The 21,211-nt window shown below is 46.3% G+C and overlaps 1 protein-coding gene across 3 annotated transcripts; it reads left to right on the plus strand.

Moving 5' to 3' along the window:
• Positions 1-1,998: 1,998 nt before the first annotated feature.
• On the plus strand, positions 1,999-20,078 carry LOC147118784 (uncharacterized). Of its 3 annotated transcripts, none has more exons than XR_015077949.1 (3): positions 1,999-2,107; positions 8,943-9,244; positions 19,445-20,078. XR_015077949.1 is itself a non-coding variant. In XM_085984611.1 (3 exons), the coding sequence occupies exon 3, from the start codon at positions 17,543-17,545 to the stop codon at positions 18,215-18,217; it is 675 nt and encodes a 224-aa protein (XP_085840737.1). In that variant the 5' UTR covers positions 1,999-2,107; positions 8,943-9,244; positions 17,178-17,542; the 3' UTR covers positions 18,218-19,428. The 3 variants fall into 3 exon arrangements, 2 of the variants coding, with proteins under 2 accessions (XP_085840737.1, XP_085840738.1); XM_085984611.1 differs by lacking the exon at positions 19,445-20,078 and adding an exon at positions 17,178-19,428; XM_085984612.1 differs by lacking the exons at positions 1,999-2,107; positions 19,445-20,078 and adding exons at positions 2,456-2,614; positions 17,178-19,428.
• Positions 20,079-21,211: the final 1,133 nt, after the last annotated feature.

A 21,211-nucleotide genomic window follows, 5' to 3' on the forward strand; every position in this document is an offset into this window, starting at 1 on the left:
GTTGGTGTCGCTTCATCTCCCAGGAGCTTTTAAAGCTCTTCCCACCGTCAGAACATGTAAACGGTCGCTCTGCTGTGTGAACAAGCTGGTGTTCCTTCAGATACTGGGGGCTTTTAAAGCTCTTCCTGCAGTCAGGACACTGAAATGGTCTCTCGTCAGTGTGAACAAGCTGGTGTCGCTTCAGTTCCCTGGGGCTTTTAAAGCTCTTCCCACAGTCAGAACACTAAAATGGTCTCTCGTCAGTGTGAACAAGCTGGTGTCCCTTCAGATCGCCAGGGCTTTTAAAGCTTTTCCCACAGTCAGAACAGTTAAACAGTCTCTCCCCAGTGTGAACAAGCTGGTGTCTCAGCAGGTGGGATGACAAACAAATCCCTTTCCACACACGGAGCAGGTGAACGGACTGTCCCTGGTGCGACTGCGCCGTTGAACTTCCAATGCAGACAGGGAACTGAATCCTTTCCCGCCGTCCCCACCTTTACCCGGTTTCTCCCCGGTGTGACGGTGCACGTGTCTCACCAGGTCAGGCAATCGGCTGAATCTGTGTCCACACACCGAACACGTGTGCGGTTTGTCATCGCTGCAATCGCTGCTTTCTCCTTCCATGTGCAAAGGCCGATGATATTCAGGTCCGGATGAAGCGAGCGACTCTGTCAGATCTTGACGTGATGTTTGGTCTGAGCTTCCCACCTGTAACTGCTCCACTTCTATAACTCTGTAAATTGAGTTCAGAAAAGGATCAGAGGCAAACTGTTGTTTAATTTTCCCCTTTCCGACCCTAAGGGCAGTGAAGCTGATTTTCAGGCCCCAGCTGCTGCACAGGTTGGTTGAAAGGATCAGCAGTAATGGCGGCTGTAATACCCACAAGTCCCCGCGCTCCAGAAAGTGCTCTGTTGACCCTGAGTCCCGCGCATGTGCTCATGGCCCCTGCGCTCTCCCTCCTGCTCCACAATCGCCCGTCCCGATCGGTCCACAACACGCATGCTCAGCGCACAAAACCTCGCGGTTGGAACACCGGGCGCGCATGCGGAGCCGCAACATCTGGTACGCGTGCGTGGCTCAGGTGGGGGCGAGTCGGTGTTTCACCTCAGCCGCCAGGGAGGTGCGCATGCGCAGGACGCCCCAACATTCTTCCTGTCAGCAATCACTCCCTCGTTTCTTTAATAAAAACAGAAAATGCTGGAAATACTCAGCAGGTCAGGCAGCATCTGTGGAGAGAGAAACAGAGTTAACGTTTCAGGTCGATGACCTTTCATCAGAACTGCCTGTTCTTTAGTGTCAGCTGTGACTCAGTGGGTAGCACTCTCGCCTCTGAGTCAGAAAGTTGTGGGTTCAAGTCCCAGCCCAGAGACTTGAGCACAAAAATCTAGGCTGACACTCCAGTGCAGTGCTGAGGGAGTGCGGCACTGTCGGAGGTGGCTTCTTTCGGGTGAGGCCCTGTCTGCTCTCTCAGGTGGATGTAAAAGATCCCATGACACTATTTCGAGAAAGATAGGCTTGCGTTTATACAGTGCTTTCATGACCAGCAGATGTCTTGAAGTGCTTTACAGCCAATGAGGTACCTTTGGAGTGTAGTCACTGTTATAATGTGGGAAAGAGCAGGGGAATTATCCCCGGTGTCCTAGCCAATGTTTATCCCTCAATTAACATAACAAAATGATAGATTATCTGGTCATTATCATATTGCTGTTTGTGGGAGCTTGCTGTGCGCTAATTGACTTCCGCGTTTCCTACATTACAACAGTGACTACATTTCAAAAGTACTTCATTGTCTGTAACGCGCTTTGGGCCATCCGGTGGTGGTGAAAGGCGCTAGATAAATGCAAGTCTTTCTTCCTTCACTGGTCTCACCAGCGACCTCTTCTGGCTGTTGGTTGATGGACAGACAAGAGCCGGCGCATGCGCACGCGGGACGGAGGTTTGGGCCGAGTCCGGCACAGCGACCCCTCCCGGTCACCAAGGGTAAGAACCGCGCATGCCCAGAGGAAACCAACCCCCTCCCCCACTCGGAGCTGCGGTTGCGGACGTGGATCCTGTCGGACGGAGTCGGCGTGGGACATTCGGGAAAAGGCCTTGGTGTCGGTTCCAGAGCCGCGATCGGTGACGCGAAGTGAGTTTTCTCCGCTCCGATTGGGTGGAGAATCGCGCGGGGTGGGGGGGAGGGGTGCATCGGGAGAGAATAAAGAGAAATAGAAAAACCTGAGTACCGCGAGGCCCCGGACCGAGCGGCGTCAGTTGGACGAAGCACGTGATCTCCTCGGGGACACGTGATCCGGGCCCACGGCCTGATTGACGGGGGCTTCCGACCAATAGGGAGCGAGCGGGGCGGCGCTGGAGGAGCGAGCCAGCGGCGGGTCCTCCAACCAATCGGGGAGCCTGAGGGGCGGGACTAGCGCCGGCTGATTGTCTGATCCGCAGGGCAGCGAGTTTCTCCAGTCCCTTGTTCAGGGCCAGGGGAGGCTGTGGGCCTTTATTCCCCTTATTGGACACAAGGCTCTTTGTCTCACAACACACTGGCTCAGGTTTTAATACAGACTTTTAAAATTCTATAGGTATGTGAAAAGGATAAGAGGAAGTGCAATGAGACCTGGGTGTCCTTGTGCACCAGTCGCTGAAGGTAAGCATGCAGGTGCAGCAGGCGGTTAAGAAGGCAAGTGGTATGTTGGCCTTCGTAGCGAGAGGGTTTGAGTACAGGAACAAGGATGTCTTGCTGCAGTTGTACAGGGCCTTGGTGAGATCACATCTTGAGTATTGTGTGCAGTTTTGGTCGCCTTATCTGAGGAAAGATGTTCTTGCCATGGAGGGAGTGCAGCGAAGATTCACCAGACTGATACCTGGGATGGCAGGAATGACGTATGAGGAGAGATTGGGACGATTGGGCTTATACTCGCTGGAGTTTAGAAGAATGAGAGGGGATCTCATTGAAACTTATAAAATTCTGGCAGGACTAGACAGACTAGATGCAGGAAGGATGTTCCTGATGGTCGGGGAGTCCAGAACCAGGGGTCACAGTCTAAGGATAAGGGGTAGGCCTTTGAGGACAGAAATGAGGAGGAATTTCTTCACCCAGAGAGTGGTGAACCTGTGGAATTCTCTACCACAGATGGCAGTAGAGGCCAATACATTAAATATATTCAAGAAGGAGTTAGATATATTTCTTAAGGCTAAAGGGATCAAGGGATATGAGAAGGCAGGGACAGGGTACTGAATTTGGATGATCAGCCATGATCTCAATGAATGGCGGAGCAGGCTCGAGGGACCGAATGGCCTACTCCTGCTCCTATCTTCTATGTTTCTATTCGGCCCTTCGAGCCTGCTCCTCCATTCAATGAGATCATGGCTGATCTTCTGCCTCAACTCCATTCACCAGCCCTATCGCCATATCCCTTGATGCCCTTACTAGTCAGAAATCTATCGACTTCTGTTTTGAATTTACCCAAGGCGTTTCTGCGGCCGCAAACGAGACTGCAGGATGGTGTGTTGCCTCCCTGGTGCAAGGGTCAAGCATGTCTCAGAGCGGCTGCAGAACATTTTGGAAGGCGAGGGTGAACAGCCAGTTGTCGTGGTGCATATAGGTACCAACGATATAGGTAAAAAACAGGATGAGGTCCTAAAAGCTGAATATAGGGAGTTAGGAGGTAAATTAAAAAATAGTACCTCAAAGGTCGTAATCTCAGGATTGCTACCAGTGCCACGTGCTAGTCAGAGTAGAAATAGAAGGATATTTCAGATGAATACGTGGCTAGAAGAATGGTGCAACGGGGAGGGATTCAAATTCCTGGGACATTGGAACCGGTTCTGGGGGAGGTGGGACCAGTACAAAACGGATGGTTTGCACCTGGGCAGGGCCGGGACTGATGTCCTAGGGGGAGTGTTTGCTAGTGCTCTGGGGGAGGGTTTAAACTAAAATGGCAGTGGGTTGGGAACCTGAGCAGGGGGACAGAGGAAAGGGAAACAAGGATAAAAGCAAAGGACAGGAAGGAGAAAAAGAAAAGTGGCAGACAGAGAAATCAAGGGTTTAAATCAAACATGGCCACAGTAAATAATAATTCTAATAGGTCTAAGAGCGTTAAAAAAATAAGCCTGAAGGCCTTGTGTCTTAATGGGAGGAGCATTCCTAATAAGATGGATGAATTAGCTGCGCAAATAGAGGTAAACAAATATGATTTGATTGGGATTGCGGAAACATGGCTCCAGGATGGCCAAGGTTGGGATCTCAACATCCATGGGTATTCAGGAAAGATAGGCAAAAAGGAAAGGGAGGTGGGGTAGCATTGCTGGTTAAAGAGGAGATTAACACAATTGTAAGGAAGGATTTTAGCTCTGATGATATGGAATCTGTATGGGTAGAACTGAGAAATACCAAGGGGCAGAAAACGTTAGTGGGAGTGGTATATAGACCTCCAAACAGTAATGCGGAGGTTGGGGATGGCATTAAAAGGGAAATTAGAGAAGCGTGCAATAAGGGCACAGCAGTCATCATGGGTGACTTTAATCTACATATAGATTGGGCTAACCAAATTAGTAACAATACTGTGGAGGAGGAATTCCTGGAGTGTTTAAGGGATGGTTTCCTGGACCAATATGTCGAGGAACCAACCAGAGATCAGGCCATCTTAGACTGGGTATTATGTAACGATAAAGGATTAATTAGCAATCTTGTTGTACAAGGCCCCTTAGGACGGACCGATCATAATATGATCGAATTCTTCATTAAGATGGAGAATGAAGTAGTTGACTCAGAGACGAGGGTCCTGAATTTAAATAAAGGAAACTACGATGGTCTGAGGTGCGAGTTGGGTAGGATTGATTGGGGAATGTCACTCAAAGGGTTGACGGTGGATAGGCCGCATGGATGAACTACAGAATTTGTTCATCCCAGTTTGGCATAAAAATAATCAAAAAAGGTGACTCAACTGTGGCTAACAAGGGAAATTAGGGATAGCATAAGATCCCAAGGAGAGGACATATAAATTGGCCAGAAAAAGCAGTAAACCTGAAGATTGGGAGCAGTTTAGGATTCAACAAAGGAAGACAAAGGGATTAATTAAGAAGGGGAAAATTGAATATGAGAGTAAGCTTGCAGGGAACATAAAAACTGACTGTAAAAGCTTTTATAGATATGTGAAGAGAAAAAGATTGGTGAAGTCAAGTGTAGGTCCCTTGCAGTCCGAATCAGGGGAATTTATAATGGGGAACAAAGAAATGGCAGACCAATTAAATACATATTTTGGTTCTGTCTTCACAAAGGAGGACACAAATAACCTCCCAGAGATGTCGGGGAACATAGGATCTGATGAAAGGGAGGAACTGAAAGAAATCAGTATTTGTAGGGAAATGGTGTTAGGGAAATTGATGGGATTGAAGGCCGATAAATCCCCAGGGCCTGATAATCTACATCCTAGGGTACTTAAGGAAGTGGCCCTAGAAATAGTAGATGCATTGCTGATCATCTTCCAACATTCGATGGAATCTGGAACAGTACCCATGGATTGGAGGGTAGTTAATGTTACCCCACTATTCAAAAAAGGTGGTAGAGAGAAAACAGGGAATTACAGACCGGTAAGCCTGACATCGGTAGTGGGGAAAATGCTAGAGTCCATTATAAAAGATGTAATAGCAGAGCACTTGGAAAACAGTGACAGGATTGGACAAAGTCAACATGGATTTACAAAAGGTAAATCGTGCTTGACTAATCTACTGGAATTTTTTGAGGATGTAACTGGTAAAATAGATAAGGGAGAACCAGTGGATGTGGTGCACTTGGACTTTCAGAAGGCTTTTGATAAGGTCCCGCATAAGAGATTAGCGTGTAAAGTTAAGGCAGATGGGATTGGGGGCAAGGTATTGACTTGGATGGAGAAGTGGTTGGCAGGCAGAAAGCAAAGAGTTGGAAGAAATGGGTCTTTTTCTAAGTGGCAGGCAGTGACTAGTGGGGTACCGCAGGGATCGGTCCTTGGACCCCAGCTATTCACAATATATATTAATGATCTAGAGAAGGGAACTAGATGTAATATCTCCAAATTTGCAGACGACACAAAGCTGGGTGGGCATGTGTGCTGTGAGGAGGATGCCGAGAAACTCCAGGATGATTTGGATAGGCTGGGTGATTGGTCAAAAACATGGCAGATGCAATATAACGTGGATAAATGTGAGGTTATCCACTTTGGTGGCAAAAAGAGGAAGGCAGATTATTATCTGAATGGCAATAGATTGGGAGAAGGGGAAGTGCAACGAGACCTGGGTGTCCTTGTGCACCAGTCACTGAAGGTAAGCATGCAGGTGCAGCAGGCGGTTAAGAAGGCAAATGGTATGTTGGCCTTCGTAGTGAAAGGGTTTGAGTACAGGAACAAGGATGCCTTGCTGCAGTTGTACAGGGCCTTGGTGAGACCACATCTTGAATATCGTGTGCAGTTTTGGTCGCCTTATCTGAGGAAGGATGTTCTTGCCATGGAAGGAGTTCAGCGAAGATTTACCAGGCTGATACCTGGAATGGTAGGAATGACATATGAGAAGAGATTGGGACGATTGGACTTGTACTTGCTGGAGTTTAGAAGAATGAGAGGGGATCTTATTGAAACTTATAAAGTTCTGACAGGACTGGACAGACTAGATGCAGGAAGGATGTTCCCGATGGTCGGAGAGTCCAGAACCAGGGGTCACAGTCTAAGGATAAGGGGTAAGCCATTTAGGACAGAGATGAGGAGGAATTTCTTCACCCAGAGAGTGGTGAACCTGTGGAATTCTCTACCACAGAAGGCAGTAGAGGCCAATTCATTAAATATATTCAAGAAGGAGTTGGATATATTTCTTAAGGCTAAAGGGATCAAGGGGTACGGGGAGAAAGCAGGGACCGGGTACTGAAATTGGATGATCAGCCATGATCGCATTGAATGGCAGAGCAAGCTCAAGGGGCTGAATGGCCTACTCCTGCTCCTATCTTCTATGTTTCTATGAAATACTCACCAACCAATCACTTACCTGCTTTCTGGTGACGTCACACTTCGATTACTTTTTACTCCCCTCCATCTCTCTGAGATTGGTAAGCCTACCTGGTCTCTGCCGCCTCTTTATAGCCTCGCCGCCGCCGCTCTGAGGCCTACCTGGTCTCTGCCGCCTCTTTATAGTCTCGCCGCCGCCGAGTTTCCCGCCACCACCGGTCTCTTCTACCGTGAAGACAGACACAAAGTATTTGTTCAGATTGTCTGCCATTTCCCCGTTCCACATTATTAATTCCCCAGTCTCATCCTCTAAGGGACCAATGTTTACTTTAGCTACTCTCTTCCTTTTTATATACCTGTAGAAGCTCTTACTATCCGTTTTAATATTTCTTGCCAGTTTACTCTCATAATTCATCTTCTCTCTCTTTATTTTTTTTTAGTCATCATTTGCTGGTTTTTAAAAATTTCCCAAACCTCTGGTCTCCCACAATCTTGGCAACATTGTATGCCTTCGTTTTCAATTTGATACCATCCTTTACTTCCTTAGTTAGCCACGGATGGTGCTCCTTTCTCTTAAAATCTTTCTTTCTCACTGGAATATATTTTTGTTGAGAGTTATGAAATATCTCCTTAAATGTCCGCCTCTGCATTTCAACTGTCTTACTCTTTAATTTATTTTTCCAATCCACTGTAGCCAGTTCTGCCCTCATGCCATTGTAATTGCCTTTGTTTAAGATCAGGACACTGGTTTGAGATACAACTTTCTCACCCTCCAACTGAATTTGAAATTCAACCATGCTATGATCACTCTTTCCTAGAGGATCCTTTACTATGAGATCATTTATTAATTCTGTCTCATTACACAGTACCAGATCCAGGATAGCCTGCTCCCTGGTTGGTTTCATTACATACTGTTCTAGGAAACCATCCCGGATGCACTCTATGAACTCCTCCTCAAGGCTACCATGGCCAATTTGATTTGTCCAATCAATATGGCAATTAAAACCACCCATGATTATTACCATACCTTTTTCACAGGCCTCCATTATTTGTTGATTTATACTCTGTCCAACAGTATTGCTACTGTTCGGGGGCCTGTAGACTACACCCACCAGAGACTTTTTCCCATATTATTTTTTATCTCCACCCAAACCGATTCTACATCTTGATCTTCTGAGCCAGTATTACTTCTCACCACTGCACTGATCCCATCCTTTACCAAGAAATTCACCTCACCTCTTTCCTTTCTGTTAACCTTCCGAATTGTCAAATATCCTGGAATATTCAGTTCCCAGCCCAGGTCACCTTGCAGCCCCGTCTCTGTAATTGCGATCAGGTCATACCCATTTGTATCTATTTGTGCCGTCAACTCATCTATCTTGTTACGAATGCTGCGTGCATTCAGATATAGAGCTTTTAACTTGGTCTTTTTACCATTTCTCCATGTTTTGGCCCCATTTTCTGTTGTATTCTTATTTTTAAACATTCTGTCCCTTCCTGACCCACTCTGGTTATTATTTCCCCTATCTCTATCTTGCTCTATTGCTTTCTTATTTCTCATTGACTTTTTAAATTCCCGCTCACCTGGACCCTCCCCCGCACTATTTAGTTTAAAGCGATCTCTACAGCCCTAGTTATTCGATTCGCCAGGACTCTAGCCCCAGCATGGTTCAAGTGAAGCCCGTCCAAACGGAACAGCTCCCTCTTATCCCAGTACTGGTGCCGGTGCCCCACAATCAAAACCCATTTCTCTCAGCATAGAACATGATTTACTGTGATCGGATTGAGGACTGAACCATGTTCATTCCAGCAGTTATGGTTTGTTTCTGCTGATCTCAATAACCCCTGTACCTGTGCTGGAGATTAATATTCTGTATAAATAGTGAATAAATCAGCTTGTTTCAAACACACAGTGTGTCAAATATTTTATATCTCCATGATAAGAGAAGACGAATTGATGTTCTGTTACCGACTGTTTAATTTTTGGGCCTTTTCTTACTCTAGATTATTTCCGTTCTCAACTAGTTCGCCTTCTACCACATCAAACCCCAAGCTTGCTCCGTTTGAGTACACGACTGGTGGGTGTCATAGACTGAACTGTAGTGTTTCACTTACACTCATCTGCCATCAGCTGGTCCAGGCAGTGGGCGGTCGAGGAGGTCGTTCGGCTCAACTGCCTGCCTCTCTTCCACGGCCACGTTCATGCCCGGTGGCCCTGGAGATGTAGCACGCGGTGTCCGCCGGCACGCTCGAGGCCTTCCGCGATTGGTGGGTACCGCAGGGACTGGAGTGCATCATCACCACTGGTAATGGAATTTTAATTTAATTTATTATGTTTCCTTTAATGTTTTAAGTTAATTTACAGTTTATTTATTAGCACAAAAGAGTACACTCATCTGCAATTCTTTATAGAACTATCTTGCATAAGATTTGAAATCTGTTATTATTTGTATAATTTAACTCTTTGTGGATTTGATTTAGTAAAGCTCCTCCACACATACTGCACGTGATAACCTTTGAAAGGTTCTGATCTTTGTAATAGTAATTTCTGAGCTTGATGGTCTTGTTGATTTAATTTCTTGTTACTAACATACCTTGCACTATTTCTTTCATCGAGATAATTGTTTCAAACACTTCCATTCTTTAGCTCCTCCATTGATCCCTGGATTATTACCTGAGCCACGAGCGAATTTGGCTAGGACAAATAAAATTAGAGAGTTAAATACGTGGCTCAAAGACTGGTGTGGGAGAAATGGGTTTTGCTTCCTGGGACACTGGCACCAGTACTGGGGCAGGAGGGAGCTGTTCCGTTGGGACGGGCTTCACTTGGCCAGTGCTGGGACTAGAGTCCTGGCGGATCATATAACTAGGGCTGTAGAGAGGGCTTTAAACTAACTAGTGGTGGGGGAGGTTCCTAGAGAACAAATAATAAAAATGACATCAGAGAAGGTCATAGACTTAGGCAGCAGTGGGGAAATTAAAAACCAGAGCGTGTCAGGAAGGGGCAGAAGGTATGGAGTAAAAGGTAAAGTAATAAAAAGGGCAAAAGCAGGAACTAAGTGTCACAAAACATATTTGAAAGTTCTCTATCTGAATGCACGTAGCATTCGTAACAAAATAGACGAGTTAATGGCACAAATAACTACATATGGGTATGATCTTGTGGCCATTACAGAAACATGGCTGCAGGGTGACAATGCCTGGGAATTAAACATACCAGGTTATTTAACGATCAGGAAGGACAGGCAGGAAGGAAGGGGAGGTGGGGTGGCTATGTTAATGAAGGAATCACTGTAATACAGAGAAATGATATTGGGTCAAAAGATCAGGATAATGAAACAGTTTGGGTGGAGGTAAGGAATAATAAGGGGAAAAAAACACTAGTGGGCGTAGTCTATAGGCCTCCGAACAGTGGCAACTCTGTTGGACGGAGTATCAATCAGGAAATAGTTGAGGCTTGTAATAAGGGAACATCTATAATTATGGGGGATTTTAACTATCATGTTAATTGGACAAATCAAATTGGGCAGGGCTGCCTTGAGGATGAGTTCATTGAGTGTATTAGGGATGGGTTTCTTGAGCAGTATGTAACTGAACCGACCAGGGGGCAAGCAACTTTAGATCTGGTCCTGTGTAACGAGACAGGATTAATTAAAAATGTCCTAGTAAAGGATCCCCTTGGAATGAGTGACCATAACATGGTTGAATTCCATATTCAATTAGAGGGTGAGAAGGTTGGATCTCAAACAAGCGTGCTAAGCTTGAATAAAGGAGACTATGAAGGTATGAGAGCGGAATTGAGTAGAGTGGATTGGGAAAATAGATTAAAGGGTAAGACGATACATGATCAGTGGTGTACATTTAAGGAGTTATTTTACAACTTCTAAAAAAAATATATTCCACTGAGAAGAAAAGGGTGTAAAAGAAAAGACAGCCATCCGTGGCTAAGTAAATAAATTAAGGATAGTATTCGACTAAAAACAAGGGCATATAAGGTAGCCAAATCTAGTGGGAGGATAGAGGATTGGGAAAACTTTAAAAGACAGCAAAAAATAACAAAAAGATTGATTTAAGAAAGGGAAGATAGATTATGAAAGTAAATTAGCAAAAAATATAAAAACAGATAGTAAGAGTTTTTATAGTTATATAAAAAGAAAAAGGGTGGCTAAAGTAAATGTTGGTCCCTTAGAGGGTGAGACCGGGAAATTAATGGTGGGAAATATGGAGATGGCAAAAACACTGAATGAATATTTTACATCAGTCTTTACAGTAGAAGACACTAAGAATATCCCAACACTGGACAAACAGGGGGCTAAAGGGGGGGAGTAGCTAAACATGATCAAAATCACTAAGGAAGTGGTACTCGGTAAAATAATGGGACTCAAGGCGGATAAATCACCTGGACCTGATGGCTTACATCCTAGTGTCTTGAGGGAAGTGGCGGTAGGGATTGTGGATGCATTGGTAATAATTTTCCAAAACTCCCTGGACTCGGCAAAGGTCCCGGCAGACTGGAAAACTGCTAATGTAACACCCTTATTTAAAAAGGGCAGTAGACAGAAGGCTGGAAACTATAGACCGGTTAGCCTAACATCTGTGGTAGGTAAAATTTTGGAGTCCATTATTAAGGAGACAGTAACAGGACATTTGGATAATCATAATTTAATAGGACAAAGTCAGGATGGTTTTATGAAGGGGAAGTCATGTTTGACAAATTTGCTGGAGTTCTTTGAGGAAGTAACGTATAGGGTGGATAAAGGGGAACCAGTGGACGTAGTGTATTTAGACTTCCAAAAGGCATTTGACAAGGTGCCACACAAAAGATTATTGCTTAAGATAATAAATCATGGGATTGGGGGTAATATTCTGGCATGGATAGAGGATTGGCTATCTAACAGAAGGCAGAGAGTTGGGATAAATGGTTCATTCTCAGACTGGCAATCAGTAACTAGTGGTGTTCCGCAGGGGTCAGTGCTGGGTCCCCAACTCTTTACAATCTATATTAACGATTTGGAGGAGGGGACCGAGTGTAACATATCAAAGTTCGCAGATGATACTAAGATGGGAGGGAAAGTAGTGAGTGAGGAGGACTTTATAAACCTGCAAGGGGACATCGACAGGCTAAGTAAGTGGGCAGAGATTTGGCAGATGGAATACAATACTGGAAAGTGTGAGGTTATGCACTTTGGCAGGAAAAATCGTAGAGCAAGTTATTATCTTAATGGCAAGAAACTGGAAAGTACTGAAATACAAAGGGATCTGGGGGTCCTGGTGCACGAAACTCAAAAGGTTAGTATGCAGGTGCAGCAAGTGATTAAGAAGGCCAATGGAATGTTGGCTTTCATTGCTAGGGGGATAGAATATAAAAATAGGGAGGTATTGCTTCAGTTGTACAAGGTATTGGTGAGACCGTACCTGGAATACTGCGTACAGTTTTGGTGTCCATACTTAAGAAAGGACATACTTGCTCTCGAGTCAGTACAAAGAAGGTTCACTCGGTTAATCCCAGGGATGAGGGGATGGACATATGAGGAGAGGTTGAGTAGATTGGGACTCTACTCATTGGAGTTCAGAAGAATGAGAGGCGATCTTATTGAAACATATAAGATTGTGAAGGGGTTGGATCGGGTGGATGCGGGGAAGATGTTCCCGATGATGGGTGAAACTAGAACTAGGGGGCATAGTCTTAGAATAAGGGGCTGCTCTTTCAAAACTGAGATGAGGAGGAACTACTTCACTCAGAGGGTGGTAGGTCCATGGAATATGCTGCCCCAAAAAGCTGTAGAAGCTACATCATTACATAAATTTAAAACAGAAATAGACAGTTTCCTAGAAGTAAAGGGAATTAAGGGTTACGGGGAGCGGGCAGGAATTTGGACATGAGTCTAGGTTCGGATCGGTCATGACCCTGTGGGTAGCGGAGCGGGCCCTGGGGCCGTGTAGCCTGATCCTGCTCCTATTTCGTGTGTCTAATTCTGTTAGATTCAGGAGATGGTTCTGTGATAGTGGATTGGCGGTTAGGATCAGATCAGCCATGATCTTATTGAATGGCGGAGCAGGCTCGAGGGGCCGATTGGCCTACTCCTGCTCCTATTTCTTATGTTCTTATCCCTGTCAATGATCCTTTGTTAGGGGCTGGGGTTAGGGTGTAGGCTTACGGGTTAGTGGTTAGGATTGGGGTTAGTGGTTGGGGCTGGTGGTTATTGGTTAGGATTGGAGTTAGTGGTTGGGGCCAGTGGTTATTGGTTAGGATTGGGGTTAGTGGTTGGGGCTCGTGGTTATTGCTTAGGATTGGGGCTAGTGGTTGGGACCAGTGGTTATTGGTTAGGATTGGGGTTAGTGGTTGGGGCTCGTGGTTATTGGTTAGGATTGGGGTTAGTGGTTGGGGCTAGTGGTTATTGGTTAGGATTGGAGTTAGTGATTATTGGTTAGAATTGGGGCTAGTGGTTGGGCTAGTGGTTATTTGTTGGGATTGGGGTTAATGGTTGGGGCTACTGGTTATTGGTCAGGATTGGGGTTAGTGGTTGGGGTTAGTGGTTATTGGTTAGGATTGGGGTTAGTGGTTATTGGTTAGGATTGGGGTTAGTGGCTGGGGCTTGTGGTTATTGGTTAGGATTGGGGTTAGTGGTTGGGGCTAGTGGTTATTGGTTAGGATTGGGGTTAGTGTTTGGGGCTAGCGGTTATTGGTTAGGATTGGGGTTAGTGGTTTTTGGTTAGGATTGGGGTTAGTGGTTGGGGCTAGTGGTTATTGGTTAGGATTGGGGTTAGTGGTTGGGGCCAGTGGCTATTGGTTAGGATTGGGGTTAGTGGTTATTGGTTAGGATTGGGGTTAGTGGTTGGGGCCAGTGGCTATTGGTTAGGATTGGGGTTAGTGGTTGGGGCTCGTGGTTATTGGTTAGGATTGGGTTAGTGGTTGGGGCCAGTGGTTATTGGTTAGGATTGGGGTTAGTGGTTGGGGCTAGTGGTTATTGGTTAGGATTGGGGTTAGAGGTTGGGGCAAGTGGTTATTGGTTAGGATTGGGGTTAGTGGTTGGGGTTAGTGGTTATTGGTTAGGATTGGGGTTAGTGGTTGGGGCCAGTGGTTATTGGTTAGGATTGGGGTCAGTGGTTGGGGCTCGTGGTTATTGGTTAGGATTGGGGTTAGTGGTTGGGGTCAGTGGTTATTGGTTAGGATTGGGGTTAGTGGTTGGGGTTAGTGGTTAGGATTGGGGTTAGTGGTTGGGGTTAGTGGTTATTGGTTAGGATTGGGGTTAGTGGTTGGGGTTAGTGGTTATTGGTTAGGATTGGAGTTAGTGGTTGGGGCCAGTGGTTATTGGTTAGGATTGGGGTTAGTGGTTGGGGCTAGTGGTTATTGGTTTGGATTGGAGTTAGTGGTTGGGGCTCGTGGTTATTGGTTAGGATTGGGGTTAGTGGTTGGGGTTAGTGGTTATTGGTTAGGGTTGGGGTTAGTGGTTGGGGTTAGTGGTTATTGGTTAGGGTTGGGGTTAGTGGTTATTGGTTAGGATTGGGGTTAGTGGTTGGGGTTAGAAACCATTGTTAACAGCACCAGTGTCACTGGACACATCTTTTTTTCATTTCAAGTTTTTTAACCTCACGCAGACGAGACAGAAAAAATCCTCATGAATTGTTCATTCAAGGAACCTTCTTTCTGGCTGAAGCCTGATACTTTCCCTCCTTTCACATCTCTTCATTTCTCACAGAAAAAGACATCAGGGACATTAGACTTTGGGATTTGGGGACAAGAACAGGCGGATCCAGGTGTTGGGCTGGTTACATCCAATCATCAGCCTGCCTGAAAAGGGCCTCTGAAAATAACCTGTCACCATCTGATTCTACCATCATATCTTCATCCATTACCCACCTTATTCCCTCATTTAAATAAGTTTTCACCACCATGACCATTCTCCATACTGAGGCTCTCTGATTTCCATTTATTGTCTGTGTAAGTGGTCCCTGCATTTGGTGTCACAGTGTAAGTGGTCCCTGCATTTGGTGTCACAATGTAAGTGGTCCCTGGATTTGGTGTCCAGATTCATTTCCAGCCATTTTGAGATGTCCCTTATCCTGACACCAGAAAGGCAACACACCCTTCGGGACTCTCGATCCTGACTGTAAAGACTACTATCTACCCTTCTAATTATAGAATCCCCTATACGACAATGTTTCCACTCTGCTCCTCCACCCCTTGGACAGCCTCCTGTTCCATGGTGCCTTGGGCAGCATTCTAGCTGTCCTTCCCAGCCTTTCTCCTTATCCTCACAGGTATTGAGTACTTTGTACCCGTTGGACAGGAGCAGTGTCTGCTGGACTTCCTTCACTACTTCTCCTACATTCCCCTTACCCGGCTGACTGACAGTCACGCTCTCCCCTTCCTGCACCTGTGCTCTCTTCTGGTGTGTGACTGCACTCGAGTAAATTATCCAGTAATTCCTGCTCCTCCCTTATATGTCGGAGTGTCTCTAGCTCGGACTCCAGCTCACTGACTCTGAGCTGGAATGTCATGAGGCAGAGACACTTGCTGCAGATGTGGCAGTCTGGGACAGTCTCGTTGTTCACAAACTCCCACATATTACAATCCCCACACACTGCCTGGTCTTTATTAATGAAGGAATGAATTTATTTTTTGTTATCTGTAGTTTATTTCTTGAACTGTGATTAATTACTTCGCTATTTATCAGTTAGGAGCGTCTTTAAAAGCAGTTTGAATTTAATCACTTACCTTGTTTTTCTTTGACTTACATTTACTTTCAATAATAAATCCTTACTAAGTCAAGCTTAACACTAACCACTGAAGAGACTAAACACACAAAGGGATATCGATATTCTTACCGATATACTGATGTTAATTTGCTCTGCTGTGTGTTGATTATAACTGAAGAGACTAAACACACAAAGGGATATCGATATTCTTACCGATATACTGATGTTAATTTGCTCTGCTGTGTGTTGATTATAACATCACTTTTTTCTGTGTCCTCCGGTGTGATTATTTATTATTTACTGTTGCTCCTTGGTTTAAATTACTGAGTACCTCCTTCCCCCTCAGCATCCAATTCCCATTCTCACCAAATTCCCCTAACCACCCTGTTTAGCAAGCCACTCCGTTTAGTAGATTCTCCAGCTCTGTGCCACATAGAAACATGGAAGATAGGAGCAGGAGTAGGCCATTTGGCCCCTCGAACCTACTCCACCATTCAATGAGATCATGGCTGATCATCCAAATTCAGTACCCTGTCCCAGCCTTCTCCCCATATCCCTTGATCCCTTTAGCCTTAAGAAATATATCCAACTCCTTCTTGAATATATTTAATGAATTGGCCTCCACTGCCTTCTGTGGTAGAGAATTCCACAGGTTCACCACTCTCTGGGTGAAGAAATTCCTCCTCATCTCTGTCCTAAATGGCTCACCCCTTATCCTTTGACTGTGACCCCTGGTTCTGGACTCCCCGGCCATCAGAAACATCCTTCCTGCATCTAGTCTGTCCAGTCCTGTCAGAATTTTATAAGTTTCAATGAGATCCCCTCTCAATCTTCTAAACTCCAGCGAGTATAAGTCCAATCGACCCAATCTCTCCTCATACGTCATTCCTGCCATCTCAGGTATCAGTCTGGTGTATCTTCGCTGCACTCCCTCCATGGCAAGAACATCCTTCCTCAGATAAGGTGACCAAAACTGTACACACCGCTCATCCTCCTCCTATTCCCTACTCCAAAGGTATCTCTGACCTCAGCTATTCCACTCACCTTTCTGCCACATTGTTGTTGACGAAAAGGGCGGCGGTTGTTACCCAGAATACTCCGCGTGCTAGAATAGGCCCTATCGATGCTGCAGGGGCTGGTGTGTGCAGGCGTGGGGAGGGCCCGGTGCGGGGCGGGTCCCGCGCGTGCGCAGTGCCGCCAGTCAGGTGATGGCGGCGGAAGGTGGAGAGAAGATTCCGCAGCGGGGAGGAGGTGGCGGAGCGCAGGGGAGCAATAGAACTGGCGGGGAGGCTTTATAAACACCCAGGGTGAGCCTCAGTCCCTGAACAAGAGCCTCCGGGCCGGGCGTTTGCCCCGAGCGGGGCGGCAGCTGCGGGGCTTTCTCCCGGTGACAGGCCCGGGTTAAAGGCCGCCACCTTGAGAGGCTCAGGGGGCAGCAGGGTGCATGTGCGGCCCCCTTGGCGAGGAACCAGGAGGAGAGAATCTTGTCAATTTCTATCCTGGACTCACAGTGATGGCTTTTGTAAACTCCTTTTACAGGCTGTGAGAAAGGCAGCATTTACACACCGCAAACTCAAACCAAACATCACATCAAGATCTGACAGAGTCACTCCATTCATCAGGACCTGAATATCATCGGCCTTTGAATGTGGAAGGAGAAATGTTTGTCTGTTATGCCTGTGTGAAAAGATTTCAAACATCAGTGTGACTGGAAAAGCACCGAGACACACACACACACCCGAGTGAGAGTGTGTCTCTCTGACTGTGGAAAGAGCTTTAACCAGTTACACAGCCTGAAAAAACATCACACCGTTCACAGCGGGCAGGAAACGTTCACGTGTTGTGTGTGTGGACGAGGCTTCAACCGATCATCCAACCTGGAGAGACACAAGGACACCCGCACCATGGAGAAACCGTGGAAATGTGGGGACTGTGGGAAGGGATTCAATTACCCATCTGAACTGGAAAAACATCGACGCAGTCACACTGGGGAGAGACCATTCACCTGCTCCGTGTGTGGGAAGGGATTCACTCAGTCATCCAGCCTCCAGACACATCAGCGAGTTCACACTGGAGAGAGGCCGTTCACCTGCTCCATGTGTGCGAAGGGATTCGCTCAGTCCTCCCATCTGGTAACACACCAGCGAGTTCACACTGGGGCGAGACCGTTCACCTGCTCCGTGTGTGCGAAGGGATTCGCTCAGTCCTCCCATCTGGTAGCACACCAGCAAGTTCACACAAATGAGAGACCGTTCATTTGCCTGATGTGTGGGAAGGGATTCACTTATTCATGCAGCTTTATTGAACATCAACTTGTTCACTCTGATAAGCGACCATTTAAATGTTTTGACTGTGAGAAGAGCTTTAAACGCACAAAGGACCTGTTGAGACACCAACGCACACACACGGGGGAGAGGCCGTTCACTTGCTCTGTGTGTGGGAAGGGATTCACTTTTTCAACCAGCCTACTGATACACCAGCGAGTTCACACTGGGGAGAGACCGTTCACTTGCTCCGTGTGTGGGAAGGGATTCACTCAGTCATGCAACCTGCTGACACACCAGCGAGTTCACAAGTGACTGCAGGGGTTGGATTCTGCTGTTATTGCTGCTGTTAATCACATCCAGGACTGAACCATGTTCATTCTGACATTTGGGGTTTCTTTCTGCTTATGTTAACAACCCTATAACTGGGCTGGAGTTTAATATTCTGTATAAATGTCAAATAAATCAGCTTTGTTTCAAACACACTTTGTGTTGAGTCTGTGCTGACTCCATGATAAGAGGAGACTAATTGATGTCCCGTTGCTGACTGCTCCATTTTTGGGCCGTTTCTCCTTTCTTACTCTGGATTATTTCGGTTCTGATCTAATTGGCCTTCTACCATCCTGGGAGTCCCATGGTACAACGATAATGGAGTTGTTGACTAATCACAGCGATCAATCTCTATCAATGAGTCTACAACAGACCCAGACATGAGGCGAGAAAAACCCCATTGGTGGAGAGCTTTAGGAGCCATCGGACCAAAGTCACCTCTTCCTCCCGAGCATTCTACACTGGCCACACGTCATGTCTCAAATTACTCACACACTGTGTCCCAAAATCTTATTCTATGAATGAAATCGGTCCAATTTGCATTTGAATGAATCAACACTAACTGCTTCCACCGTCTCCCGAGGGAGCCTGTCCCATAGATTGACCACTCACTCACTGAAATATTGTTTTCACAGATTGGATTTGAATTTACCCCCTTCAAGCGCAGGCTGTGCCCTCTGGTTCTACTGTTCTGGACAGGGTGAAATAACTTGTCGTGCTCTACATTATCCAGTCCCTTTAAAATCCTAAAAACAGCAATCCTATCACCTCTCGACCTTCTCGTTCCAGTGTGAACAGGCCCAGTTTACATAACCTGGACATGTTGGCTTGATACTCAGTTAAATTATGACACAAACCCTTTGATGCTTCTTAAATTGCATTAACCAACACTTCACAGAATCCTAGAATGATACAGCACAGAAGGAGGCCATTCAGCCCATCGTGCCTGTGTGGCTCTCTGAAAGATCCATCCAATTACAAAAGCAAAATACAGCGGATGCTGGAAATCTGAAATAAAGAGAGAAAATGCTGGAAATCCTCAGCAGGTCAGGCAGCGTCTGTGGAGAGAGAAACAGAGTTAACGGTTCAGGTCACAGACCTTCCGTCAGAACCTTTCATCACACATTATAATTTAATGTATTACTCACTCTGGTTTAAGCTTATATTGTGGTTAATAATGGCAAACTCTGTTGTTTCTCCTGATCTGATTAGTTTCCGACCAGTCGATTCAGTGGAATGTCCTAGCAGTGTTGCCATGGCGACCTGTCTGCAGTGAAATGCCTGTTTGACTTCTTGAAAGTGCAAAGTATCTGCGGACAGACCAACACATTCACACTGGTGAGATGCCATTCACCTGATCCGTGTGTGGGAAGGGATTCAATCGTTCATCCAACCTGCAGACACACCAGCGAGTTCACACCGGGGAGAGGCCGTTCACCTGCTCCGTGTGTGGGAGGGATTCAGTCTATCATCCAACCTGCGAACACACCAACACTGGGGAGAGACCGTTCACCTGCTCCGTGTGTGGGAAGGGATTCAGTCTATCATCCAACCGGCTGACACACCAGCGAGTTCACACTGGGGAGAAACTGTTCACCTGCTCCGTGTGTGGGAAGGGATTCATCGTTCATCCAGCCTGCTGAGACACCAGCGAGTTCACAAGTGACTGCAGGGGTTGGATTCTGCTGTTATTGCTGCTGTTAATCACATCCAGGACTGAACCATGTTCATTCTGACAGTTGGGGTTTGTTTCAGCTGATGTTAGTAACCCCTATAACTGGGCTGGGGTTTAATCTGTATCAATGTCAAATAAATGAGCTTTGTTTCACACACACACAGTGTGTCAAGTCCTTGATATCTCGACAATAAGACGAGCTGATTGAGGACTTGTTACAAACTGAGTGGAATCCATCTGAGAACTGAATTCCCACAACTTGTTAAAAGATGGATCTACAAGATGTCCAAGTCTGACAGGACAGAAAATTCTATTATATCACAGGGTCCACTTCAACTCTCCAGGGCAGTGAGCCCCTGTAACATTGGATTTTAACCTATGGGAAATATTCTGATAATCTGTTATTGTTACGGGGCAAAGCAGCCTTATTACTTTAACATCAGTTTAATCAAACTCAATGAACAATCCGATCTCCAAAGGGAAACGTCTCCTTAAAGCTGACGGTGTCGGCAGTTCTGTAGCTCATTTCTCAGTGTGAGCGTGTCAGAATGAAAAGCTTTAACAACAGCCGATGTTTCACAAAGGGAGACCTCACCAGACCAAAGGCCATTGGTGGAGTTTAATGGGCTGTTTGTGTCACTGGGCTACAGGAGGTCATTTTTAACTGAAGGAAAACTGGTCGCAGCAAACCGAGAGTTTAACAGACTGTCCCTGGTCCACTCGAACCCCCACCTTCTCTCTCTCACTATTTATGGGCACTGCTGCTGTAATTGCTCCTCTGACCTTTCCTCTCTTGTCCCTCCTACACCCCTAATACACGGCCCGACACAATCTTCCTCCCCCTACATCCTCATTGTGCTGGAATCCACACCAGTCTCCCCATCTGCTCCTTGTTCTCTCCCTGGATCCTAAAACTACTGAACTCACTCTTCCCCTCCTGAAGTCTACAGGCTCTAAAACTGAAGCTTGGTGCCCCTCAGTCCCGACTCCTTGATTTTCCTCCCCTTCTCTCCTCCTCTTTCCCCTTGGTTGTGTTCCACACTCTGGGCCTTGGGCCTTCCCTGGGGATTCTCAGTATGAACAGGTGGGATGTGTTTGGAGACAGGGTGTCCCGGCTCTCCACCTTTAAAGGGACAAGGAGACGACCAGCTGGGCTGAATGGCCCTGCTTTATGACATCACTGCAATGCCGAGCAACCAGCCTCCCTGAGCCCTGCTCATTATGGGCTGGGTTTAGCTCAGTGCTGTTTCAGGAAGGGAAACAGGAGCAGGATTCGCCCCGTGTGGAGCCCAGGATTAATGGGG

The sequence above is a fragment of the Somniosus microcephalus genome, chromosome 4 (genome assembly GCF_052327205.1).
Source record: "Somniosus microcephalus isolate GS21.2 chromosome 4, FLI_Smic_1.0, whole genome shotgun sequence".
In the NCBI taxonomy this organism is placed as follows: Eukaryota; Metazoa; Chordata; class Chondrichthyes; order Squaliformes; family Somniosidae; genus Somniosus; species Somniosus microcephalus.